The sequence below is a fragment of the Athene cunicularia genome (genome assembly GCF_003259725.1).
Source record: "Athene cunicularia isolate RWA chromosome 9 unlocalized genomic scaffold, athCun1 chr9_part1, whole genome shotgun sequence".
Lineage (NCBI taxonomy): Eukaryota > Metazoa > Chordata > Aves > Strigiformes > Strigidae > Athene > Athene cunicularia.
In genome coordinates, this window is record NW_020799110.1 from 5101342 (window position 1) to 5124418 (window position 23077).

A 23077-nucleotide genomic window follows, 5' to 3' on the forward strand; every position below is an offset into this window, starting at 1 on the left:
CTACAGGAATTTTATCACTGCCATTTTTCATAGGCAGCAACACTGAAAACAGAGCTGCAGCAAGTGTACATTTGTGAGATGGCTGTGTTAAGTTTTCACCTGGGAGCCAGCTGCTTAACCGAATGTGTTGAAAATATCACCCCTCTCTGACCAAAGAATGAGACTGTGGGTGAATGAAGGCATTCAGCTGTGAAAAATGAACACCAAAACCAATGAAGTTGTCAGTTCTCTTACCAGGATGCAAATAAATACCCAGGCTGTCAAGCTGGCGGTTCTGCTGGACCATTAGTTTAGCACAAAGACATTCCGCAGGGCAGGGGATGACAGCTGATCCATCACCTGAGCGATCCTGCCCTTTGATAAAAAACTCTTCAAAACATGCTATGATACATATTTTTAAGCCATGTTATTTAGCATCAGGCTTGGTTAATACATGGACTTAGGCACCCTCAGGCTTGGTTAATTCATGGACTTAGGCACCCTCATGATGTGAAAAGTGTGTCGTCAGAAGCCCGTTTCAAACTGATTTCTCTGGCACTGGGTTGTATCTCTGGTTTGCTCTGTGTGATGCCTCCTTTGATGCTTCCTGATGGGTTTTTGTGGACTTTTCTCTTTGCAGCCTGCCAGGGGAACAGCTATGGGCCAGGTTGCAGCCACACTTGTGAATGTCACAACGGAGCGCTCTGTCATCACGTAACTGGGACGTGCCTTTGCAGAGCAGGGTGGAAAGGAGCCACGTGCCAAGAAGGTACAATTGGAAGTTCAACCCCCTGCCGGAGGATTATACGAGGGAAAGATAAAACTTCTGCTCAGGGGGCTTCACTGGTATTTTAATTATCAGGTCATTCCCTGTGCTGTCACTGATTTTTTTTTTATCCACACAATAACACGCTCAGTCCGTTAAATAAATCTGTGATGCCGTGTTGCAGGGGTTGGGTGTAGGAGCTTGATGTACACAGGGCAGAGGGGGCTGAAACAGTCATAAACTGGAAAGAGAGCTGGTTTTGAAGGCTGTATGATTAAGGGAGAAAAGGCCATAAAGCTCCCATTTATGACACTGAAACAAAACTCTTTCTTTTCTACGGCCTGCTTTACCGTCCCGTGCGCCCGATTGATCCTCGTCATTACCATACACTGTTCCAGACACAGGCTAAATCCAGAACATGTGAAAGGCATTGGGACTTCCAGCCTTGGCAATTAGACCAATACGTGTGACTCAAACACAAGCCTAACTCCAAGAAATCTTAAGAAAAGAGGCTGGCAAAGAAAGGCTGCACTGAGGCTTATGTTACACCTCCTAATCCTCTGCACCCAAGCTGCTAGAAAAAGTCTGTCCATCCCCATTGCAGAAGGCTCCTTTTTCTGTGCCTCCCCTTCTAAAAGCAGTGCCCTGGAGCTGGGGTTGTGGGGCTGTGGGGCACTTGCTGCTGCCGATGCACCTGGGTGATCTGGGGTTTGGAGTCAGCACCTCCACGTGAGCAGCAGCTGCCTGTCAGCGTACCGAGAGGATGGCTAGGGAAAGGGAATGAAAGCTGATCAGGGTGGAGGGTTATATGAACTAAGTGGGTCCCACTTTAAAACCTAATATGAAGAGCTCTTTCCATGAAGGAATAAAAAGTTGAAAAGGCACCAAACCGTTCTTCATGATGATGTGTGTACAACACAACATAAAATTTTCTGGTTTGCATGAAGGCCTCAAATACAAAACCAAAGCAAAAGTTTAAAAAGCTGTTGTCAAATATGAAGATATTGTCAAACATTTTCTTTAATGATACATTTGGGGATTTCTTTTCTCTTTGGAAGTAAGGAGGTAAAATAAGCATGTGAGAGAGTGTAGGTGAGCCATCCTCTGGTGGCTGTGTTTTTGCAGAGTGAGAACTTGCACTAGCTTCTTAAAAAGGTGCCACTCTGGCACCTAAGAGTGGTGTGTATTTTTTTTTTTTTTTTTGAAAAAAGAAATAAAAGTTTTATCCATGGGATCTGGTTGTGACGAAAATTCATAAACTTGCTTAATTAAAATTAGGTAAGCTGTTATATGTCATCAGCTAGCTGTGGGTAGTAGGATCAATTATAAAGGAGTTGTGATTTTGGGGAGGACTGTACAAAGAAATTCTGAAAATAGGAAAATCAATAATTCCACTCCTTGGTGTTGAGAAAGCTGGTAGGAACCAAGAGATGTTTCTCATAGTTGTGAACAGAAAACCTCGAGGCCATTTGGTTGGGTCATAGTAAATTCCCTTCATCACCTATTTTGTTCCCAGACCAGTTTTACACTGGTCTGTGTAATTCTTTACCAGTCACAGCCCCGTTTTCACTCAGTTGTACCTCTCACAGCACCTCCATAATTGCCAGGGTGAGAAGTGGTGTAAGCTGGGAAAGTTTGTGTTTAACCTGTGTCCTTCTCCTGCACTTCTCAATGGAAGGGTTTTGTCCTACCTCTTTTTCGCAGCCTGTCCTCCTGGATGGTATGGTGTGAACTGTCTGCAGCCCTGCATCTGCCACGGCCAGGCGACGTGTGACCGTGTGACGGGAGAGTGCCTCTGTCCCCAGGGTTGGACGGGGATAGCGTGTGAGTTGGGTGAGTCTCATCACATCCTCAATCCCTCCAGCACCTCATTTCAGTCGCTCTGCAAGGAATGTCAGTTCTGGTGAGGTCTGGTTTGAGGCAGCTCAGTAAAAAAGGAGAGGAGGGGCAGAGGGCTGGAGAGCATCAGTTGTGGAAAGGTTGAAAAAAAAAAAAGGGATTGTTTAATCAGAAATGAGAAGACTGAGGGGAGATATGGCATTGGCACTTGAATGTACTAGGGTGCTAGAAACTTGCAGGACAAAGGAGAGGAATAAGCTGTTCTCTGTCCCTTGGGGACAGGGAAGATAGACAATGAACTCAATTTGAGGAGAAAAAAATAATAAAATAAATCTACCTAGAGGAAAACTGTATCTCTAGAGAATTTTGTTAACGGAGGCTTTAAAATCTCCCTCACTGAACGTTTATAGGAACAGCTTAGGTGGCTCACCATACTTCGGAGCCGTAAGTGTGTGCTCTTCTTGGAGCCCCTCCAGCCTAGGCTCCCCATCTCATTTCAGAGTGTGGGGACGGGAGGCACGGAGCAGGCTGTGAGCAGAACTGTAGCTGCCACCATGGGGTTTGTGACCAGCACTCAGGGAAATGCATCTGCCACGCCGGCTGGACTGGGGACCACTGTGATGTTGGTAAGTTCCTTCTGCAGATGCTTGATTTTAACACTCTTCTGCAATCAGCCAGTTCTGTCTCCACAGCATGAAGTCAGTTTCTATTTTGTATCTTAATTTTCCAGTATTCTGTATGCCAATAAGAAATAATGCCAGTGTGAGCACTGACCATGTGTCTCAGGAGCCCTGCAGACAGGTCTCTGCCCAACCACAAATACATGCCCTTGTCCAAATCATTTTATCTCCTACTTCTGTTCCCTTCCTGCTAACAAAATGAAGGTATTTCTTTACCTTATGGGTACAAGGAAGAACCTATGAAAGGGAGTGAATTGTAAGGAAAGTTTGCCAGATGCTGCTGCATCTCTGTGGGTGATTGAGGGGACCTCAGCAAATTGGACTGTAATGGTTCAAATTGCACCAGTCCTGCATGTGGTCCAGATCGCCCAGGTTTGACATAGCTGTCTGGCGTGTTTGGAGTCATGTAAATCCCTGAAATGGAAATCTCATAAACAGTAGATATCAGATGGCTTGAAACTTGCTTTCAGCTTGGCCACTGAGGTGCTGTGATTTTTGCAAGACACGAGCAATTTGCTGATGTCTCCTGAGGTACTGAGGACTCACAAAGCCTCAGCCACCAGCGTGCTTTCTCTTTGATCACTTTGGAGAGACCTGAGAGGTGGAAATCAGTACATGGACGCGGCGTATTTTCACTGTTCAAAGACCTGTCCCTCTGTCTGTGCATAATTGTGTAAGAGTGGCACTGCCATTTCTATAGACACCATCGGGATTTGAAATCTAGATTATGACTAAGTCTTGGCAAACTTTCATGTGCAGACTCATTAATAGCCAATACAAAATGCTTTTAATATTTTTAATATATTCTCTTTCAAAGATGTTTTCTGGGCATGTAGTCTTCTAAATATCCATTGCCATGTGCAAGAAGAACAATATTGGCTCATGTGCCAGTGAGGGGTGCTTTCCATGCAGCAAGAAGACCTGTTGCTCTCTCTGCTTCTCCTCACAGTCTGTCCCCCGGGATTTTTTGGCAAGCAGTGCGAGGAGCAATGTAGCTGCGTGCACGGCTTGTCCTGCCACCATCAAACTGGAGCATGTCACTGTGAAAAGGGATGGCGAGGGAGGCACTGTGACAAACGTGAGTGTCTGCTGGGCATTTACAGAGGAAAGATCAGGTCAGTGCATACATTCCTGCCGGATCCAGAGCTGGTGACAGGATCCTTTCACTCCCTTGTTGCCCTGTGGGGTCGGTCTGGAAGTGTTCAGGGGGTCAGGTGCAGCAGATTTGTTGGAGAGGGGTGGCTTTGTACCATCCTGCCCCATGCCCTAACGAGGATGGGTTGCTCTGTTGCAGCTTGCTTGCCCGGCCGCTACGGCACAGGCTGTGCCCACCGGTGCCGGTGTCCTGCAGGTGCCCCCTGCCATCACCTGACGGGTGAGTGCAGCTGTCCTCCGGGATTCACCGGCTACGGCTGCGAGAAAAGTAAGTTTGTTCTAAGAATGCAAATACTTCCCTTGTAAATTAAGAAAGAAATTGATTTCTCAAAGATGTGATAATATAACACCTGAAGAGGGAGGAGACAACAACCTCACAGCAGTGATGATGGGCAAAGGCTGCTTGTCACTCATTCACATGGCTTGGCCAGTTTTGACCTCTGTTCCTGGTGTGGTTTGGCTGGTGGGGTTTGCCCTTGCAAGATTTGCAGCTCTCAGGCTGGCAGGGAGCAGCTGGGGGCTAAACTGCATCAAAATAGACCAAGGAGGTGCCAGCAGAGCCCAGCTCCTGCCCGTCGTCATCGCTGTGCTGTGGGTAAATCAGCAGCCCTGCTTTCTGTTGGCATAGTTCCAGTGAGAGACCATCTATTCATGCTGTCAGAGCTCATGTAAAACCAGATAATGATCTTTCCTTCAGTGTTGAGTTTGGCCATGTGGAGCTCTCTTTGAAAGCAGGCTCGTTCTGTCACCCTGGCTGCATAATTTTGACTTTGTTCTTCCTTACAACGTTTTGCGTGAGCACTGCTTTAGCAAAAAGAAAAACAACAAAGAATTAAAAAAATTGATGGTTTTGTCCCATATCCTCCACTAAAGGACTCTAAATCCTGACCCACAACCAGGGCAATTTAATGGAAGTAATGTAAGAATTAGGCATGGAACATCTAAAACCTGTAGGCAATGTATCTGTCAACAGGCAAAATGAAACCTGTGAAGATGTTGGTGCTGGAGCAGCTTTGCAAGTCTAAACTCCCTACAAAAGGCAGAATGTCTTTATCCGCATGCCTGGTCCCTTGCGAATTATGCTGTTATTTTAGTCAATTTTACCTGACATTTCCCTATGATTTTTTCTAGTGACAAGAAAATTGTATCTGGCCCTTGACAGTTGGGCACAAATTGACTGAACGAAACAAAATCATGCAGTGAAGTAACCCCCAAGTAAATGTAATAAATCCAAAGTCCCGGAGGAGAGTGTCATTCTGTAGGCAGGGATTTTATTTAATAAATTTGAGCTCGCTCTTTGTTTGAGTGCTATATTTACCAAGACAAATTTAATTTATTGGTTTACATTTCCTCTTCCCCAAGCTTGTCCACCGGGCACATATGGTAAGAACTGTAACCGAGTATGTCAGTGCTCTGCTGAGAATGAGGAATGTCACCCGGTGACTGGTGACTGTGCGTGTCGCCCGGGGTACTATGGCGCCCGCTGCAACGTCCGTGAGTATCTTTGTGGGCTGCCCACTTCCTGAGTGAGAGCTGGGTTATGCAGAAGCATGTGCTGGTGCTTTGAGTTCAGCTACGTCAGCACCTTCAGCACTGATAAGATAAAGTAAGCGTAGGTTGTGTTAATTTACAACAATAAAAATACTTGTGTTATTACAAGAGATTAATCTTTTTTTTTAAAAAAAAGACTAATTTACTAGCTAAATTCTTTCCAATTTCATGCCATGCTGAAGAACATCAGTGTGATTCTCTGCATTTACACCTCTCACTTTCAGCTACACCTGGATATTGCGTAGCTCTTTCATTTCCTAATACCTAGGCCAAAATACTTCCCAAAATCTCTGCGTGCTCAAGTAAGGACAAATGGTTATTAGAAAACAATAAGCCGCAATTGGCAGTAAATCTAAGTGATTCATAAAGTCACTTAAGTTGTAGGGCCTTCTGAGGAACGATCAAATTAAACAAATTGTTACTCTGGATTGAAAAATGGTGACTGGTGTAGAGGACAAAATGCCAGTTGGCTGAATGCTTCATCAGAAAAAATATTCCCAGATCCACATGCCTCATGCTGGAAATTTAGGACATCTGTAAAGTTGTTTCTGGTGGAATGTGGCGACTGATAAGAAACATATACCAAAGTATCCAATAAAGGAGACAGTTAATTACCTTTTATTTACAACTTTAATTTTGTTTTCACTCCATGGCTTGTAATAGTCTAATTAAAACAAAAACAAAAAAAAAATTAAAACCAACCAAACCCAAAAGCTGTCATCTTTCAAACACTATCTTTCTCTCTTTGTCAAACACTGATTTTCCTTTCTTAGGAATCCAGCACAGCTCTGGTTTGCTGGCTTTTTTGGGTGACAATTTTGTGCAGCTGGCCTTTGTACCCATATATGCAGCTCTAGTAAGGGTTAAGCCTGTGCTTTATTCCTCGAGTAGAAATAGGAAAGAGGCACATTTTAGAGATGGGCATTTGTATTACCATCATGTCATCACAAGTTATTCTTTAAAATATAAATGTAAATGTAAGGGTTGATTCTATCCTCCTTTGTATGTCAGTTCTCGCTCTAAGTGAGATTGAAATGCGGCCTTCAAAATATAGGCTAGAGCCATCTGGATCCATTATACATTACATTATAATAAATATTGTAGTAGAGTGGTAGTGGAGATCAACTATTTAACAATATCATTTTAAAAGACTTAATCATGGGTAGCCTATTACTTTTATGTAGCAGTGTCTCAGTAGTCATTACCTGTGCCTGTAGTACTAAACCCCTATAGATTACAATAAATGTCCTCGAGCTTGCTTAGAAACTTAAGTTTTTATTTCAGAATTTAAAATTTTAAAACAATAATCACACTGATATTCTGATATAAAAGAAATTACATACAAAATGAAATATGTGTTTTGTTGCGTTCAGAAGGGACTTTGCCACGGACTTCTGTGTAGCTAGGATTAAACCTATAGTGTATGAGACATGAGCCTTCATGGTGGTGTGTTCTCTTAAATTCCAAAAATACACAGTATATTGTACAGCAAATTCTTACTTAATGAGTAGTTTTTTATATGTAGAGATAATGGAATGGTGGAGGTTCACAGCGAGAGAAAATTTGTCTTGCATCTATGTGGGTTTTTTTCATATTCTCCCCTATGCCACTCTGACCATTGCATAGACAGACAGAGAAATGGAAGGAAAACAGTTTACTTGCAAGTTATTTTTGGGTTTAGGTCAGTGGTGTGAGAGATTGTGGACTTGATTCTGAAGTGACTGTCTGATAACCAAGGATAGCTAGCGTGACTGTGGTGGGAATACTCCATGTTCCTGCCGTCCTCACTACAGTGAGAACTGGGGCTGCTCCAGGATGAAGAAGCTTTCGATATAATATTAAAAACAGCATAGGGAGCCTCTCCCAATGTGAAATGGGCTTCGGTCCAGTCAACATGTGGTTGGATGCTGCTGGAAACGGTTTCTGGCAACTATTGCTATATTTATAGTACTGTGAAAGAAGGTTCAAGAAAGTATCTATAAAAGGTGTAGTTGGCTGGGAAGTCAAATTTCCAGGAGCCAAGAGCAATGAGGCTTTCATGTTCTCAAATTTTGGAGTGAAGAGCTGAAACAGTCTCTTGGCAGGATCAAGAGGAAGCAGACAAACTAGCAATAAGGTTCCCATCAATTGTCCATAACTCGGTGGATGGGCAGATCTGCTTGGGTGAAGTTATGAATAAAAAACAGTAAGCGGTGTTGTAATGGATAAAAACCCCCATGTTATGTCTCTGTGACATTTACTGGGCTGGGTGAACCCTGAGCCAGAAAGACCTCACCAGCATCACCTTCATGCTGTAGGTAACAGGATTCTTCAGAAGTGATTTTTTGACAATGCAATTAATAACATTTGTAAGAAAAGCTCTAGTGTAGTCAGTTGGTATGAAAAGATTTAGGAGCTCTTGGTCATGGCAAATCCATCTGAACCAGAAGGAAAAAATCAGGAAATGGGTTAGAAATCTGGCTGCTGCTCCTGCTGTTCTCAGAAAAACATAAGTCAGATGCACAGGAAACTGTTAAATTAGAAAATGTCTTTATGAGATAACTGGTGGTTAGAGGCTAAACCCTCTTTATAAAGGCAGAGCCTACTTAAATGGCAGGACACTGTGTAAATTGCCCTAGCTATCTGCATAGAAGTTCTGCAAAGTAGTAACAGATGTAATGGCCTTGTTAATAATCACGTGAACGTCACAGCTGATGTGGTTGCCCTGCTTGTGCTTTTCCCTGTTGAACTGAAATAAACAAAATGCTGCAAGGGTAAATAAATTGGTAAGGGAGGAATTACTGCATCCCTTTCAGTAATGGTGCAGCTCTTGCTAGTCTTGAGATGAAGAACAACTCTGAAAGCTTTGCCAGGGAGAAGCAACATGTTTGGAAGTGTGGGAAACTGATTTAAAAAAAGAGAAAAGCCAAAATGATGACCAAAAGGAAAGGGAGGAGGAAAAGAGAAACTCACTTGGAGTCCAATTAAATCCTTGAATCTGGGTGTGTCCTTAACTTCAGTCTTGGTGGAAATGAAATAGATGTTGCAGGATTCATTTCTTGAAGCCAAGGTTTGTACATGAAATAAATTTTCTGTACTGAGAGATGGAAGCACTGATGACGAAGTATTCATTGAGAAGAAGCCATGGTTGGGAAGGGCTGGGGAGAGTATCTGTATGCTATAAAAGTGTGTATCTGTTTACTCCTGATTATCTGCTATCCTGATTTGAGCAGAAGCCAATTTTCAGTTTTATTTTAAAAGGCATCCTTTTAAAGCTTCACCATAATCTCTCCCTCTCTATTCAATTGTTCAAAAAATCCAGAGCTTTCTCCAGCCATTCAGACCACGCTTTCCTGCCTTCAGAAAAGAGAGAAAATATATAAAGGTATTTATGCACAGATTGTGAGAGATCTGTTGCTTGGAGACATATGTAAATATATATTCAGCCAGATTTCCAAAGTAGCCATAGGCTTTCCTTTTGCCAGGAGAAGAAAAGAAAGGAAGGAGCAAAGAAGTGACATGTAGAGGTAGCAGCACTATTGTAACTGACCAGCGATGATCATGTTGCTCTAAAAGCACCAGCTTCTCTCTCTTCCAGTGCACTGGAAAATTAGGAAAATAAACTGTGTCTCCAGAGTTCAGTGGCAGGATGCTGGAGGCAACCCTGACAGATGGAAGCACGTGCCTAGCAACTCTGCCCAGCTCTTTTCCTCAGTTCTGGCCTCCATCACTCTAAAGAGTATCTTGAAGATGTGAGCTAAGTATGGCAGATGCATTCATGTCTTCCTGATCTTGTATTCATCCCTCCTTCAGCATTAGCTGTCCAAAAAGAAACCAAAGATGCTTGTTACCACCTGGAAAACCTCTTCATGGACAGCTCATTGCCATGTAACACTGGCTCAGAAATACATCCACGTCTAATGTTTCTTCTGGGTATTTATTACAAAATACAGCTGCTTTGTTTTTTTCCTCAGAGAATTTTCTGGCTTTGCATTTAAGCCATCTCTCTCCTGTATCTATCTTCTGAGAAGGTGTTTTCTGAAGTTTCATGTTATCGTGCATGTTTTCATAGTCTCCCTTCCACAGCCCACTAGATGTGCCAGAGCAATACCAACTCCAGTTTGGAGAGAAAGAGTAGATTATAGAGGAAACAAACCTTCTCCAACTCAAACATTTTTCAAAAACGAGACTTGCCCCAGTAGTCATAACTGGTCAGCTAAAACGACTGCTGAAAGGGGCAGAGATGTCTCATAGCTTCTCACCATCTCGGGCAAACCAGGAAACCAGGCTGTTGCTGCCCAAAGGAAGAGGGACCAGGGCACCATCTCTGCCATATGAGAGAAAGGAGCAACAGGCTGATTTGGAACAGAAATCAAAGAAGAAAACCTCTGAAGAACTGGGCTTGCTTTTCTTCCTCTGTCACATATGAGGAATGGGAGGAGCAGGCAGAGCCGGGAGCAGCCGGCCCAGCAGCAGCAGCAGCAGTCGGTCCAGCTTTCCAGGGGTTTGGCATTGCAAGTCAGAGCTGCCCTGCTGCCCCACGGAGTGCATTCCCTGAGGCAACCATCTGCTTGTCAATGCCTACTCCTGGACCTCTAGAAGTGAATAGAGTTAGAAAATGAAAATCTAATTTTGGCTGGAAACAACAAAGTGCTTATGACATGAGATGCAATGGGCCCAGTAGCAGCATAGCCTAATTGCTATTTTGTTCTTTTAAAACAGGGTGTCCAAAAGGTACTTATGGTTCAAACTGCCAAAACCCCTGTAAGTGCATGAATGGAGGCCACTGCAACCCTGCGTCAGGAACTTGTGATTGCACGCCTGGTTTCATTGGAGCCGACTGTAGTAAAAGTAAGCCAACATTCATGTTCTGCTTCTTTCAAAAAAACAGCAGAGAGAATAATCTGCATAAGAGCTTGTCAGTAGAAAAACAGACAGATCCCAGCTACCTCCTCCTTGAATTGTAAATCAGGATTCCAGCTTTGTAAAAAATCTCTTGCAAAATATTTTCCCTCTCTTCTGTGTGTGTAGAAGCAAGGATACTCATCCCAGGATTACAACCTGCTTGCCCAAATTTATTTCTAGAGCCAGCTCAGCATGAATTGCTCAAGTTCCTTCTTCCTGTCCAGATTTCTAGGTTGAGAAATTATCTCAATATTTTGCTTCACACTATGATGCCATTAGTTTCAATAAATGGGAAAAAGATCAAGTTTTGTCATGGCAAAACTGGTAAAGACTCCATGGCAACCCTACTCCTCTATTTTTGAGCTAAATTGGGTGGCTGAATTTCTGTGCTATTTCCAAAGCTACGATCTCTGTGAAGTTCTCTTCAGTTTATCCACAGAAAAGCAATGTTTTAGTGCTTACTGGGTATAGCTTTGCTCTTCAGCACAGGACAGCATCAGTATTAAGGAAGGAAAGATGTCTTTAGCTGGAAGGATGAGCAGCTGATATTTCAGTTTTACACTCACCTCTTTGGTAGGAAACCTACTAAATGCTTCATGTGAAACCACGGATTATATTTATAACCTCAAGTAAAGTTTCAGAGGATGAAGCAGTCATGTCTTTGGATGGGTTTTGGTTTCATAGCTTTTACTTTGAAGCACATTAGTTGGAATAAAAACTAAGACAACTCTACTACAAGATCCTGCCTATGTTAAAAATGAACACTGGCATTGGATACCCAGGGTGTTTAACAAAAGACTGTGTTTCCTCCAGCTTGCCCTGAAAAGCGATATGGGAAGGACTGCACTCTCTTCTGTGCATGTGGTAAAGGTCAGTGTGACCCACGGACTGGCAAGTGTACCTGTCCTCCTGGCCAAATGGGACCCAGCTGTCAGCAAGGTAACAAAGCGGGACTCAAGGTCATCTCGTCTGTTGGTGACAATAGTTAAAACAACCAGCAAATAAAACTCAGCGCCAAACATTGTTTGTAACTGTGTTTCCCAATGCCTTTGCTTGATAACATTGCAGTTTGCTGTTCTCGGCCCCTGTCCCTCTCCGCTCCATCACCCTGCCTTTATCCTGCCCCCATCTCACCGCTTTCCTCCACCATACTCGGTACCATGGCACTGGTTTCTCCACAAAGCTGAAACGACTCCTTTCAGAGACTGCAGAGTCCAAACAGAACATAAAGATGGGGAAAAGGGTAGTTAGTACCTCACAGCGTGAGCAGTGTGAGGGTGCTGTGGATGGATGGGACTAAATTTAGAAGCAAATACCTTGAGCCAATAAAGTGAAGGGAGAGGATTTGCTGAAGAGGAGGGGTTGAGAGCTGGGACAAAGGGAGGAGAGCAAGAGGAGCAAATGTGGAGTGAAACCAAGTGAGGAGATATGGCCAGACAGAATCTTTGTATGAAGCTGTTAATATGAAGTGTCCCACAGCCCTTGGGAGACACCAGGCACTTGGGATGCTGTCTGGGGAGTGTGTGTTTGTATTTATTCCCTGTCACCTTCATCTTTTTTGGGGATGCTATTTTTTTTTTTCTTTACAAACTGTGTTAATTCTCTGTAGTGTGTCCCCAGGGACAATATGGCCCCAACTGCCACCTGACATGTACCTGTCAGAATGGTGGTATCTGTGACCCCGTGGATGGCAACTGCACTTGTGGGCTCGGCTGGACAGGAACATCATGTGAGAAAGGTAATTTTCAGCTTTGATGGTAGTGGATGTGTACATTCAAGCAGGGGTTCACAGTGTCGACAGACCCACAAAAGGAGACAGTTTTGCTTAAGTAGACTCCATCCCAGCTGCATTCATGTCTCTAGCTTCTCTCATGGAAAACTGCCCCTAGGTAGAACTTTAAGTCTTTTTTTTTCAGGGACAGTTTCCTCCTGAGTCCTGCTCTGTAACTCTCATAAATTCCTTTGCACAGACTCTTATTTCTACTCCTGTCCAACTTTTGCAATCTTTTGCTCATGGGAACATTGTTTTGGATCTTCTTTCATGTGCTCCTCTGAGTTCAGCAGAAGCCTCATCTCCCTTCTCCCTTGTTATGTTCTCTCTTGTTATTCTCTTTCTTTTGACACTGGACTGCAGTTGAACTTCCCATGTATTGACTTCCCTGCAGTACAGTTCTGGTAACATCTGTCCAAAGCAATTGAGATTGTCCTGCTGTCACGCCCTTCTCTATGACATCTCTCCCTTACACAAGACAAAGCACACTTAAACAGAATAAGCTCAGTTTTCACTCCAGAAACCCTCCTGCCAGCTCAGAGTAGAGTCTTCCCATGTCTTTCCTTCTTTTCCAAAGTCATCCTGCATTTCTGTATTCCCATTTCTCCCTTTATTAAGAGATATCTGTATAGTTATGGACTTAAAATTTCAGAAAACCATGAGCTTACTAATGTGAAATATAGTTAGTTCTGAGATCACATTCAAGACAGATGTCACCATTACGCTGTAAGTGCCACGGTGCAATCTCCCCAACACACTCCCAGGCCCTCATTTACAGCCTTTCTGATCCTGACATCTGTAGAATATCCACATCAAACTCCATACATATCTTTACCAAGAACTGGTCATTATAGGGGAGTGTCCCTATATAGAAGTGTCATACAGAAATGACGCTTTTTTAGCAGCATTCTTTGATGCAATTGTTTCACTTTGCACCTGAGAAGACTCAGAAACCCACTTCATGCATGCGTGTGTGCAGAGAAGGAGCAGGAGAAATAGAAAGTTGCTAACTACATGGAACTGCTTGGTGTGAATACCATTGCGGACAGGCACTAAAAAAGTGCAGTTTACCAAGAACTGACTAACTATGCGTTGCATAGGCCACCTGTGTTCATCTCTCTGATCCTTGAAATCTCTGTAACCACTCATAGACTGAATTTAGGTTGCAAAGCCTCAGTAGAGTTCTGTGGAGTAGTGGATCATGGGGTATCTTATAGATGTGCTTAGATAAAACATCTCTGAAGTCAAGCATGGGGGGCAGATGTGCACACATTGTGTAACACGCTGTCTGTTATTTCACTAGGAACAGCTTCACTGCTTCTCTTTTGACACAGATAGCCAAGTTATTGGAAAATTGAGTCTTGATTTCCACAGCAGTGTGGTTTTTGAGGGTGTTTTGACTAGAAATCAAAACCAGCTAATCAGACGTCCTTCTTCTAGTGATTAGATATGATGTTCTTGAAAGATCTTGTCTGACATTCGCAGAGTTATGAATCTGATTATTTGGACGGCCACGCTCATTTAAGTTGGTCTGCCCAGATGCAAATTATCACAGCAGTGGGTAGTTAACTTATGCAGAAATGATTCCTAGGTTAATTATATTGGCAGAGTCGCTTTTGCATGACTTGGCTTTCAGTAATTTGAGATATGTTTAGGTCTGTAAGAGCAGATATCTCATTATACGTGGAAAGTCTGTTGCTATGTGTGAAAGAGATCTTCCTGGTTTTATTAGGAATTGGAATGGTGTGAACTCTTATGATAACACAGAGGAGGAAAAGCTTCATGTTTTCTTTCACACTTTCTAAGTGCTTAAGAGAAAATATTGCTGTAAATATAGGAAAAAAATAGAAGATACCATTTATGACATTTACTATGTGGCTTTACAACACATGGTGCGGGTTCAACATTGACTGCTTAAAGAGACAAAAAAAGATAGACCGTAAAAAGTACAAGGAAGTGGCTGTTTGATCGTCTATGTAAAGAATTATCATCAAAGTATGTAAATACATCACAGTTGTGCAGAAATGCTGTGTCTTCATAACAAATGTTCTCCTTGGCTCCGCAATTTATTGTATGGACATGATACCTCAGCTATGCAAGCTATCGCATAAGAGCTTTTCTGGGTGAGATCAGTGATTTTTTTGTGTGTGTCTCTTTCTGTCCGTGTCCTGCCAGCAGAATGTCTCCCAGGAAAGTATGGGTCTGGCTGTGGCTTGGACTGCTCGTGCCAGCACAACGGCACCTGCGACAGGTTCACGGGCTGCTGCCGGTGCCCCGAGGGTTACTACGGCCACTCCTGTGAGCACAGTAAGTGGTGACACCCTGGAAAGACCAGGTGCCCTCTTTCCCAACAGTGATGGGATGAGGGGCTTCAGAGTAGTCACATGAACACCTTGCCAGTTCAATTAAAATTTTTGGGGTGTCCCAGATCACCCAGCTGCTTCCAGATCTCTGTCACTGGGATGTCGGGGTGCTACAAGTTTAAAAGCACAGGGCGTTATTAGAGTTAACAATAACATTTCATATTTGTTGGATCCCAGGGAACGTATCTGAGAACACAGAGGATTTTAAAGAGATGTATGTTTTACTTCATAAACCTTCATAATTTGATACTTTCATTTTTCAGGGTGTCCCCTTGGATTTTATGGCCTAAGCTGTCTTCAAGCATGTGCTTGTAAAAATGGAGCAAGCTGTGACGCAGTGACAGGACAGTGCATTTGTCCTTTGGGTTACCAAGGGGTCTACTGCGAGAAAGGTACTTATACCTCTCTGATGTAAAACAAACAAACAAACCCAAAATAAAACCCACAAAATGCCATTTCATTGTGCAAATGTTTGATGAGAGCAACTTCTTCCAGATTTTGAGCTTTATGAATAACCTGAAACACTGGATTTGGGATTGTTTATCTGTTAAATAGCTGGGTGTTCTCATTTCCTTATAAATTAACTAATCTGGTTCCGATTAATACAGTGAAAGTCTTGGTCTCCATGATGTCTTGCGGCAATGAGTTCCACATGTCGTTTATTAAATATAAGTTCTTTTTACTGATTTTAAATTTGCTTCTAAAACTCTGAATAAGATTATTGAATAGGTGCACATCAGACCTGTTGAGTGTTATGGAATGGTCTTCTAGAGAGTTCTAATTAAAAATGAAAATACGTGCCAGTACCATTTCTGGGACAGATTTACAGATCCCTTTGATAGGTTAGATTAGACAAACCCAACATAAAGAGAGTTCATATAAATATTATGCCTTTTCTGCTATGTTCAATTCTTCATTAAACTTGACATTTACACTAGCTGCAGTGAAGAGTTTATGAGCTTTTCTCTGAGACATCCTGGAAGACCCCTCCCTGGCCTAATGTACATCTTGCCATTCAAATGTGCATCTAAAAAGTGCTTTTGCCATCAGGCTGTGACAGGGGCTGGTTTGGAGAGAGGTGCCAGCACCGATGTGACTGTGGAGGAGCTCCTTGTGATCCAGAGACTGGAAAGTGCCTTTGCCCACCTGGGAAGACTGGAGACAAATGTGACACTGGTAAGGGTATTATTTTCTAAGGGCTGGGCTATGTATGCTTAAACCAATATGACCTGTTTGTCTAAGCACAACTGTGAAAGGACATTTGCTGGTATTCAAGAACATGTTGTTTGTGGCTAATTACTCTTAGGGGTTATCAACAGCTTTATCAACAGGCTGTACCTCTTGATTTAATCAATATTTAAATTTGATACACCGATAGGAAAACTGTTTATGGGTCAGCTGTAAAATGTCATTTGCCTTGAGTTGTGGAGAACGTGCACTAGTTAAGAATACACCAAGAAGCCCACAGTTTTACAGACGTAGTTAGGAAGACTCCAGAGGGTGCAAATGGGCAAGAAGGGAGCCAATTGTCGTGTGTTTTGTCACATGGACATTTGTGACCCTTTTCAGACCAATGCAAAGGTATGTCCAGCTCCGGGTTTGCTTCCCCAGGAAACAGGTCAGAATCCCTGAGGATGAGGGTGGTGGAGCTGCAGCAGCTGTGCCTGCCTCTGGGGTTCAGCAGTAGTCCAGGAACATCTAATCCAAATAAAATTCCCTCATTTGCAGGGCAGGCACTTGGGCTGTGTGTTTGGGAAATGGTTGGCCCATGAGAGCAGAATTATTTTGTAACAAGGATATAAAAATAGGTGAGAAAGTTCTCCTGTAGGGAAAACCAGTCCCACTGCTCTACCCTGATAAGATGGTTGAAGGGTTGAGAGGCAGCAATGGCAGACAAGATTCTTGAGCCGGACTCTGATCACAGTTATGATGAAGTAAATTTAGGGCAATCACTGGAGTGGTTTAAACAAGTGTGAGAAGAGATTTGTGATCCTAATGCTGTGGCAAACAAGATAAAAGGAGTGAACATCCATGTATGACTACTGGAAGTTCACACCAGGAACCATAATCCTCCTGAGCCCCTGAATCACAGTGGGAGGAATATTATATCTCCTTTTGTTCTAGGACAGGGAAGGAAACAGCTTTAAAAAGGCTGTTATTAATGCAAAGTAATTGCTGGGAGCTTAAGTGCTAGTGCTAAACGAAAATGGAAAATTATTTTCTTCCCTCTCCCCCCTGTCCTGTGGTCAGAAACCGAAGCCACCCAGACTGCAGGCGCTGGTTCGGTGGGGGACAGCGGCCACCCCCACAGCCAGCACGGTGCTGGGCATCCGAGGGCCTTTCTTGTGAAATTGTAGGTAGAACGCAAGGGGGAAGCTCAGCACCGAAAATGTGAACTGAGGTTTTGCTTCTTGCAAACTTTAGGAGTCATTTTTATTTTTCTTAAATCAGTTAGGGTAGCCCCCATCCATGAAAAGCTGTTATGGGGTAGGTTTTATTTGCATTTTTATTTTCAATTAGGCTCAGTTCATCTGTGATATAACTGTGAGCAGCTGTGACTGTGCAGCAGCCATAAAGATAAAAGGCCTGATTTTAATTTGAACTCTGGTAAAGCACCCATTAAACAGGCAAAATGTTAATTAAAAAAAAAAAAAAAAGAGAGAGAATATAACAGACTTTTATGGGAGCTCTTTTTCTGTACTAAATTAACATTGCAGACTTTCAAACAGATGTCTTAAATACACATTGTTATTAACATGAAAATGTGGTATTACATAAATGAAAATCAGGTCCAGAGGTGTTTGAGGAGACCTTTTCTCATAACATTTCCTAATTGAAAAGGCCAAGCTCTGAGCACACAAGGAGAGTTCTCCCACGTGTTGGGGCTGCAGCTGATGCAGGGCTCAGCAGCACTTTTATTTACCTAATGGTGCTCGTGTGAGAAAGCAAGCACCTTGATTATTTAAAGTATTTTCTAGGGAGGTGAGGGAGAGAAGGCTATTGTTTACAGTGTATTTAGCACCCTGACTTGTGACCTGCTGCTAATTTTTCCTTCATGCCTGTACTCCGAGTGCATAAAAAATTTGCGGTGAGGATTTATCAGCCTAGGTATGAAATGTGTTTGTATTTGGGGGTGAGATATTTTGTGAGCTTAATTTTCCAGGAGGCAGCAGAATTGTGCAATCAGAGTAAGACATAAGAGTATATACAAAAGGGATTAATCTTCAATTGCACATTCTTTGAGGGAAGGCTCTTTGCTGGCACACACAGACAGCCAAGCTGTGTAGTGGGGAGGTGCAGGAGATAGTGTGGATCCAGGATGCTGACAGTAACTTTCCTGAGCAGATCCCAAGATCTTTTCTGTTTCTTTTTACACCAATAATGATTTCCATTCTGGGAACTTCTTTAGGACAGCTAGGCTACAGTTTGGGCAGAGCCATGCGGTAGATGAAACTTGAGGACTGCAGCCTTTCCAAAATGCCATTATTTTAATGTTAACAGATGTGTCTAAGTAGCTTCCTGATCCCAGAGAACAGGGAGACACTAGGGAGCATTCACCCTCTTCCAAACACTTCTGTCCTTTCAGAATGCAGGTCGGACAAGTATGGCCCTGACTGCTCCCTGCGATGCCAGTGTGCCAGCAAATCCCAGTGCAATCCGTACAACGGGAACTGCCTGTGCCCAGCCACGTGGATGGGGCCAACCTGCAAAGAAGGTAACACAAGCTGATCAGCCTTTCTTAGTAGAAGAAATCACGCAGTGACCATGGTGGTGGTCAGTGGACCATTTGGACAGGAATATCAATCCACCACACAAACATGGTGCTCAGCAGCAGCCAGCCCAGCTTTGATTGGAAGGGTTGTGTTGGTGTGTGCTGTCCTTCTGAGGGTCCAGGTGCCTAAGGGTGCAAACGCCAGGAGTCGATCCCCATGGTTGTGAGGTCTTGGGCAAGCTGAACTGACTCAGTGCAGTGGTTTTCCCTCAGAGGGAAGGATTCTCAAGGCTGCCTCCGGCACACACATGCCAGAGAGCGGTACGTTCTTCTATACCTGCCAGTATGAAATCTTGCCCTGAAGCAGTTGGTATCCACAGCATCTGTGAGATGAATAAGGAGTTTTACTTGCTGTGTGTGCCATCACGTTCACTTACTTTTTGTAGAGGTGTCAGGTTTTGAAAAGCGTGGTGAAATATGATAAACCAGATAAGTAGCTAAAACATTGGAAGATAGATTTGGATTGATTTGTGAGTGTGCTACAGCACTCATCATGCTATCACAAAAGGGCTTGCAGTTTTTTCAGGGGTTTTTTGTTTGTTGTTTTTTTTTTTATTAGAATAAATTCTCTTCTTAATGAAATATAGTACTGAGTGAAAGTTTCCTCCCACTTGTAGTCTAATCACAACTGGCTTCATGGTGATACCATACAATTCTACATATAGAACATACAAAACACTTTGGGAACCTTCTGTTTGAGAGATGTTTTATTGTTTTGCCTGCTCTCTGTCTTTGTGAGAAGGCCAGTGTAACTCAATCCTCTAACTTCTTTTGAAGAGTACCATTTATTGAATTATTTAGGTGTAAACTGTATAATCTATATAATATTTCAGTATTATGTTATATAGACCTGAAACCATGTTTCTACTTAATTCTCTAGGTGGCCCTCCAAAGCTTCCTTTTTATGAAGAACAAACTCAAGAAAGAGGGAATATTTTTCCAAGAGCTCTACAACAGTAACATTTGGACTAATAAATGAACTGTTTTATATGCACAGACGGTATTTGAATTTGGATATGAAACAGCTATTCAATTCAGCTTGAATTGTACTGAAGTATTCACACTTCTTATGGAAGACTACAGAGGCCATTTAGTAGCTGGATTCTTTTAAAAAGTTGAATCTGTTTCATGTATTTATTCCTAGCCTCTTCCCCCTCCTTTAATCTGCTCTGGACATTCTTTCTGATATATAATATAATTCCTTCTTTGAAAGGTGGGACGTGTTTTTAATAAGAGCAGTCCCAAAGAGTATCAGGATAAGCGGTATGTAACACATCAACTTGCAGTGAGCCACACCATATATAAGTGACTTTCTAAATCCTCTTGACAACCAGCATGAAGTTTAATGAGTGTTTCAGGGATTATGAAGCCAATATGGATTCACTGCAAAATCACATTGCACGGAAACTAGTGGGATTCACCAAATTAATTCCTCTTGGAATAACATTGTATGTTCTAGAAAAGCATTCAGTCCAATTTTAATCTTGCAACTGAAGAAGAATCCACCACAGTCCAATTTAAGAATATGTACCACGTTGCTAGTGTGGATTCACTGATTAGGTCTCCATCTATATCCTGCTTACATCTGAATCCATCTGCCAAAGAGCATGGTGTCATCTGTCAGACTCTTACGGCTTTCTGTGGTCTTCCATCTTGCCAGCTGAGTTTCTCAGTGGTTTGTCAAGCCAAACTGTGCTCATCAAACAGTGCCTTCTAATGCAGAAAAGAGTTTTATCTTGGGTGGAGAAAGCAGATAGTAAGCAAGGATAGATGTTTAAAAAAGATAATCTATGTATGTGTTATACAAGGAGTATAACGTGCTTTTACTGCACAATAGTTTGATTAAGTCACCTTTAAAAAATCCTGATACTGTTCAATAGCTGCTGTTGGTCACTTAATAGAACAAAGACATTTTGGTGCTATTTTGTCTGTTTAGACAGGTTGTTCTCTAACATAGGGCTATGTCATTATAAAGAAATAATGTTCTCTATTTTAGTATTCTGAGCTGACCAGACTAAAATATTTCAGAGTGCCTCTTTATACCTCTCTTTAGGTTAGGAGTTACAAAATCTGTGTAGCAACCTCTTGAGTCTGACTATATCAAAAGTGCACTTATTAAAGGACATCAGGACATGGACTCAATAGACTGCCAAAGTACAGGCAGTTCCAGGTCTTGTGCTCACACTACAACATAACAAATTGCAACTCTGCAAGAGAAAATTTTTGTCTTAGAAGAGACAAAGTGACAATAATTGATTCTATCTTGTGATTTTTAAAGATGTTTGTTCTTGCGGTTGAATAATGAGTTGGCAGTTTTGCAGCATGGTTCACCTCGGGTCTTGAACACATCTTCAGTCATTAATTGTCCAGTACAAAGCAAGTGACACGTGCTCACCTGGGTGTTTAATTCAAACTGTGATCTGTTGGAAGCAATACAGGTTGTTATTCGTCACTTCATGCTCAATGTAAATGTGACAAAATTGTTGTTGTCCCAAAAAGTAGTCAGAAGTGTGTGGCTCTCAGCAGGGCTTTACTGTCAGCTGTGACATTTTAAATGTTCTTTTAGAGAGGTGATGGCCTAGGTCTGATCCTATAATTATGTGACAATATGGGGCATTTTCACTGAACTGGAACTGATAAGGTAAATCTCATGTAAGACAACTAGATATAATCTTATCAACTGCTGGAGAAGAATGATCCCGATTTTGATCTTGGCTATGTACTTATGGCAGAGCCAAACTACAATAGTAATGCAAGCGTCACATTATATTCAAGATTTTTCATAGAATCATAGGGTAAGTCAAGTGGTAAGAGACTTCTGGAGGTCCAGGCTTCTCTTCACAGCCTGGTCAACCCCAAAGATAAATGGGTGTGCTCAGCGTTTCATCCAGTTGAGTTCTGAATATCTCCAAGATCCACCACCTCTGTGAGCCCCTGTCCCAGTGACAATTTCATGCTCACAATTTTTTATTTTTTTTTTCTAATCAGGATCTCCTAAGTTTTTACTTTGGTCTGCTGCTTCTCATCCTTTCAGTGTGCATCTCTGAAAAGTGTTTGGCTTCATCTCATCTACAGCCCCCATGGGGTAGTTGAAGACAGCAGTAGTACCTCCCCTTGGTCTTCTCTTCCAACCACTGAGCAAAGCCTGCTCCCTCAGCCTCAGCTGTATCCACCCCCATTACCTCAGTGACCCTCCACTGCCCCTATCCCAGTACATCGGACATTTCAGTTCGGGGAAAGATGCCCGATGACTGGTATGGTTACTCAACAGCTAACGCATAAAAGAACTTACAACCCCCAAAAAAGAACTTATATTTTGCTGTTTGACAGCATTTTATAAAATGTACTGTTTTTCTCTTATCTATGTATACTGATAAGTGATTAGAGCAGCTAATCAAAGGGGAAACCCTTCTCAAGCCATATTATTTACACCTGTGAATACTTGTTTACATTTTCCACAGTACCTTGAATTGTAAATATGTAGTATAGAGGAAATAAGATTTTTGTATTAAGTATTTTTAAAGAATGTCCCAATTTTAGGTACATGGTGAAATGCATCTTTTAAGTGACTGATACTGCGTACGTGCCAATGAATTGGAGGGCCAAGTAGATCTGCCTGGGAAATAATTCAGAAAACTTTTTTTAAAATCTGAAAATGCCACTTCTTCATACAAAACCATTCACATGCAATCGTCTTTTTTTAGACATTTCTCCTTCAAAATAGTTCTTAGCTTCTTTATGTTATTGCCTTGGGAGAAGAAGTTCACTTCAATGCCATTAAACAGATCATTCTGATTTGGGGCTTAATATGACTTTGTTCCAAAATAAAGTACCACCATATAAAGGTAAAAAAAGAAAATAAAATTAATGTTTCAAAAATATTAAAAGATTACTTTTAATTAGGTAGTTTTTAATGTCTTTTCTTAGTTCTCTAGTTTTGAAGGTTTTCACTTTTTTCACAAGTCAGGGAAAATGTTTAGAGGATATCATTTTCTAGAAGACAAGCCAAAACTTTACATCATTAGCTGTTAATTAAGGAATCGCTTGTGATGTCATTCATATGTTTTGATGCTGCTCCTTACTGCGGATTAACAAATTTACCTAATTCTGTGCCTACAAAATAGTCTTTATTAGACAGCATGTACTTTTTAATGGAAAAGCTACTAACTTAACTTTTCCATAGATTCATTTTGCAGCAAGTGAGCTTAATTACTACTAAAATAATATAATTCTGCTTATTTGCTTCATCAGACTCCAGTGAAAAACTGTCAGGCTGATACTGTCCTGAACATAACACTGGAGCTTGTTGAAAATGAA

The 23077-nt window shown here is 42.1% G+C and overlaps 1 protein-coding gene across 4 annotated transcripts in view; it reads left to right on the plus strand.

The window, feature by feature from the left end:
- LOC113483537 (multiple epidermal growth factor-like domains protein 6) overlaps positions 1-21736 on the plus strand; it is a 204160-nt gene extending 182424 nt beyond the window's left edge. For 2 of the 4 annotated variants that reach the window (XM_026855154.1, XM_026855156.1), the window contains 14 exons: positions 620-748; positions 2450-2578; positions 3085-3210; positions 4214-4342; positions 4559-4687; positions 5782-5913; positions 10672-10800; positions 11668-11793; positions 12464-12592; positions 14801-14932; positions 15252-15380; positions 16039-16164; positions 18575-18703; positions 19641-21736. In XM_026855154.1, coding sequence (XP_026710955.1) covers positions 620-748; positions 2450-2578; positions 3085-3210; positions 4214-4342; positions 4559-4687; positions 5782-5913; positions 10672-10800; positions 11668-11793; positions 12464-12592; positions 14801-14932; positions 15252-15380; positions 16039-16164; positions 18575-18703; positions 19641-19720 — 1754 coding nt within the window. In that variant the 3' untranslated portion in view covers positions 19721-21736. Of the gene's footprint in view, positions 1-619; positions 749-2449; positions 2579-3084; positions 3211-4213; positions 4343-4558; positions 4688-5781; positions 5914-10671; positions 10801-11667; positions 11794-12463; positions 12593-14800; positions 14933-15251; positions 15381-16038; positions 16165-18574; positions 18704-19640 lie in introns of those variants that run through there. The other 2 variants (XM_026855155.1, XR_003399040.1) reach the window with 2 other exon arrangements.
- The last annotated feature ends 1341 nt before the right edge of the window (positions 21737-23077 follow it).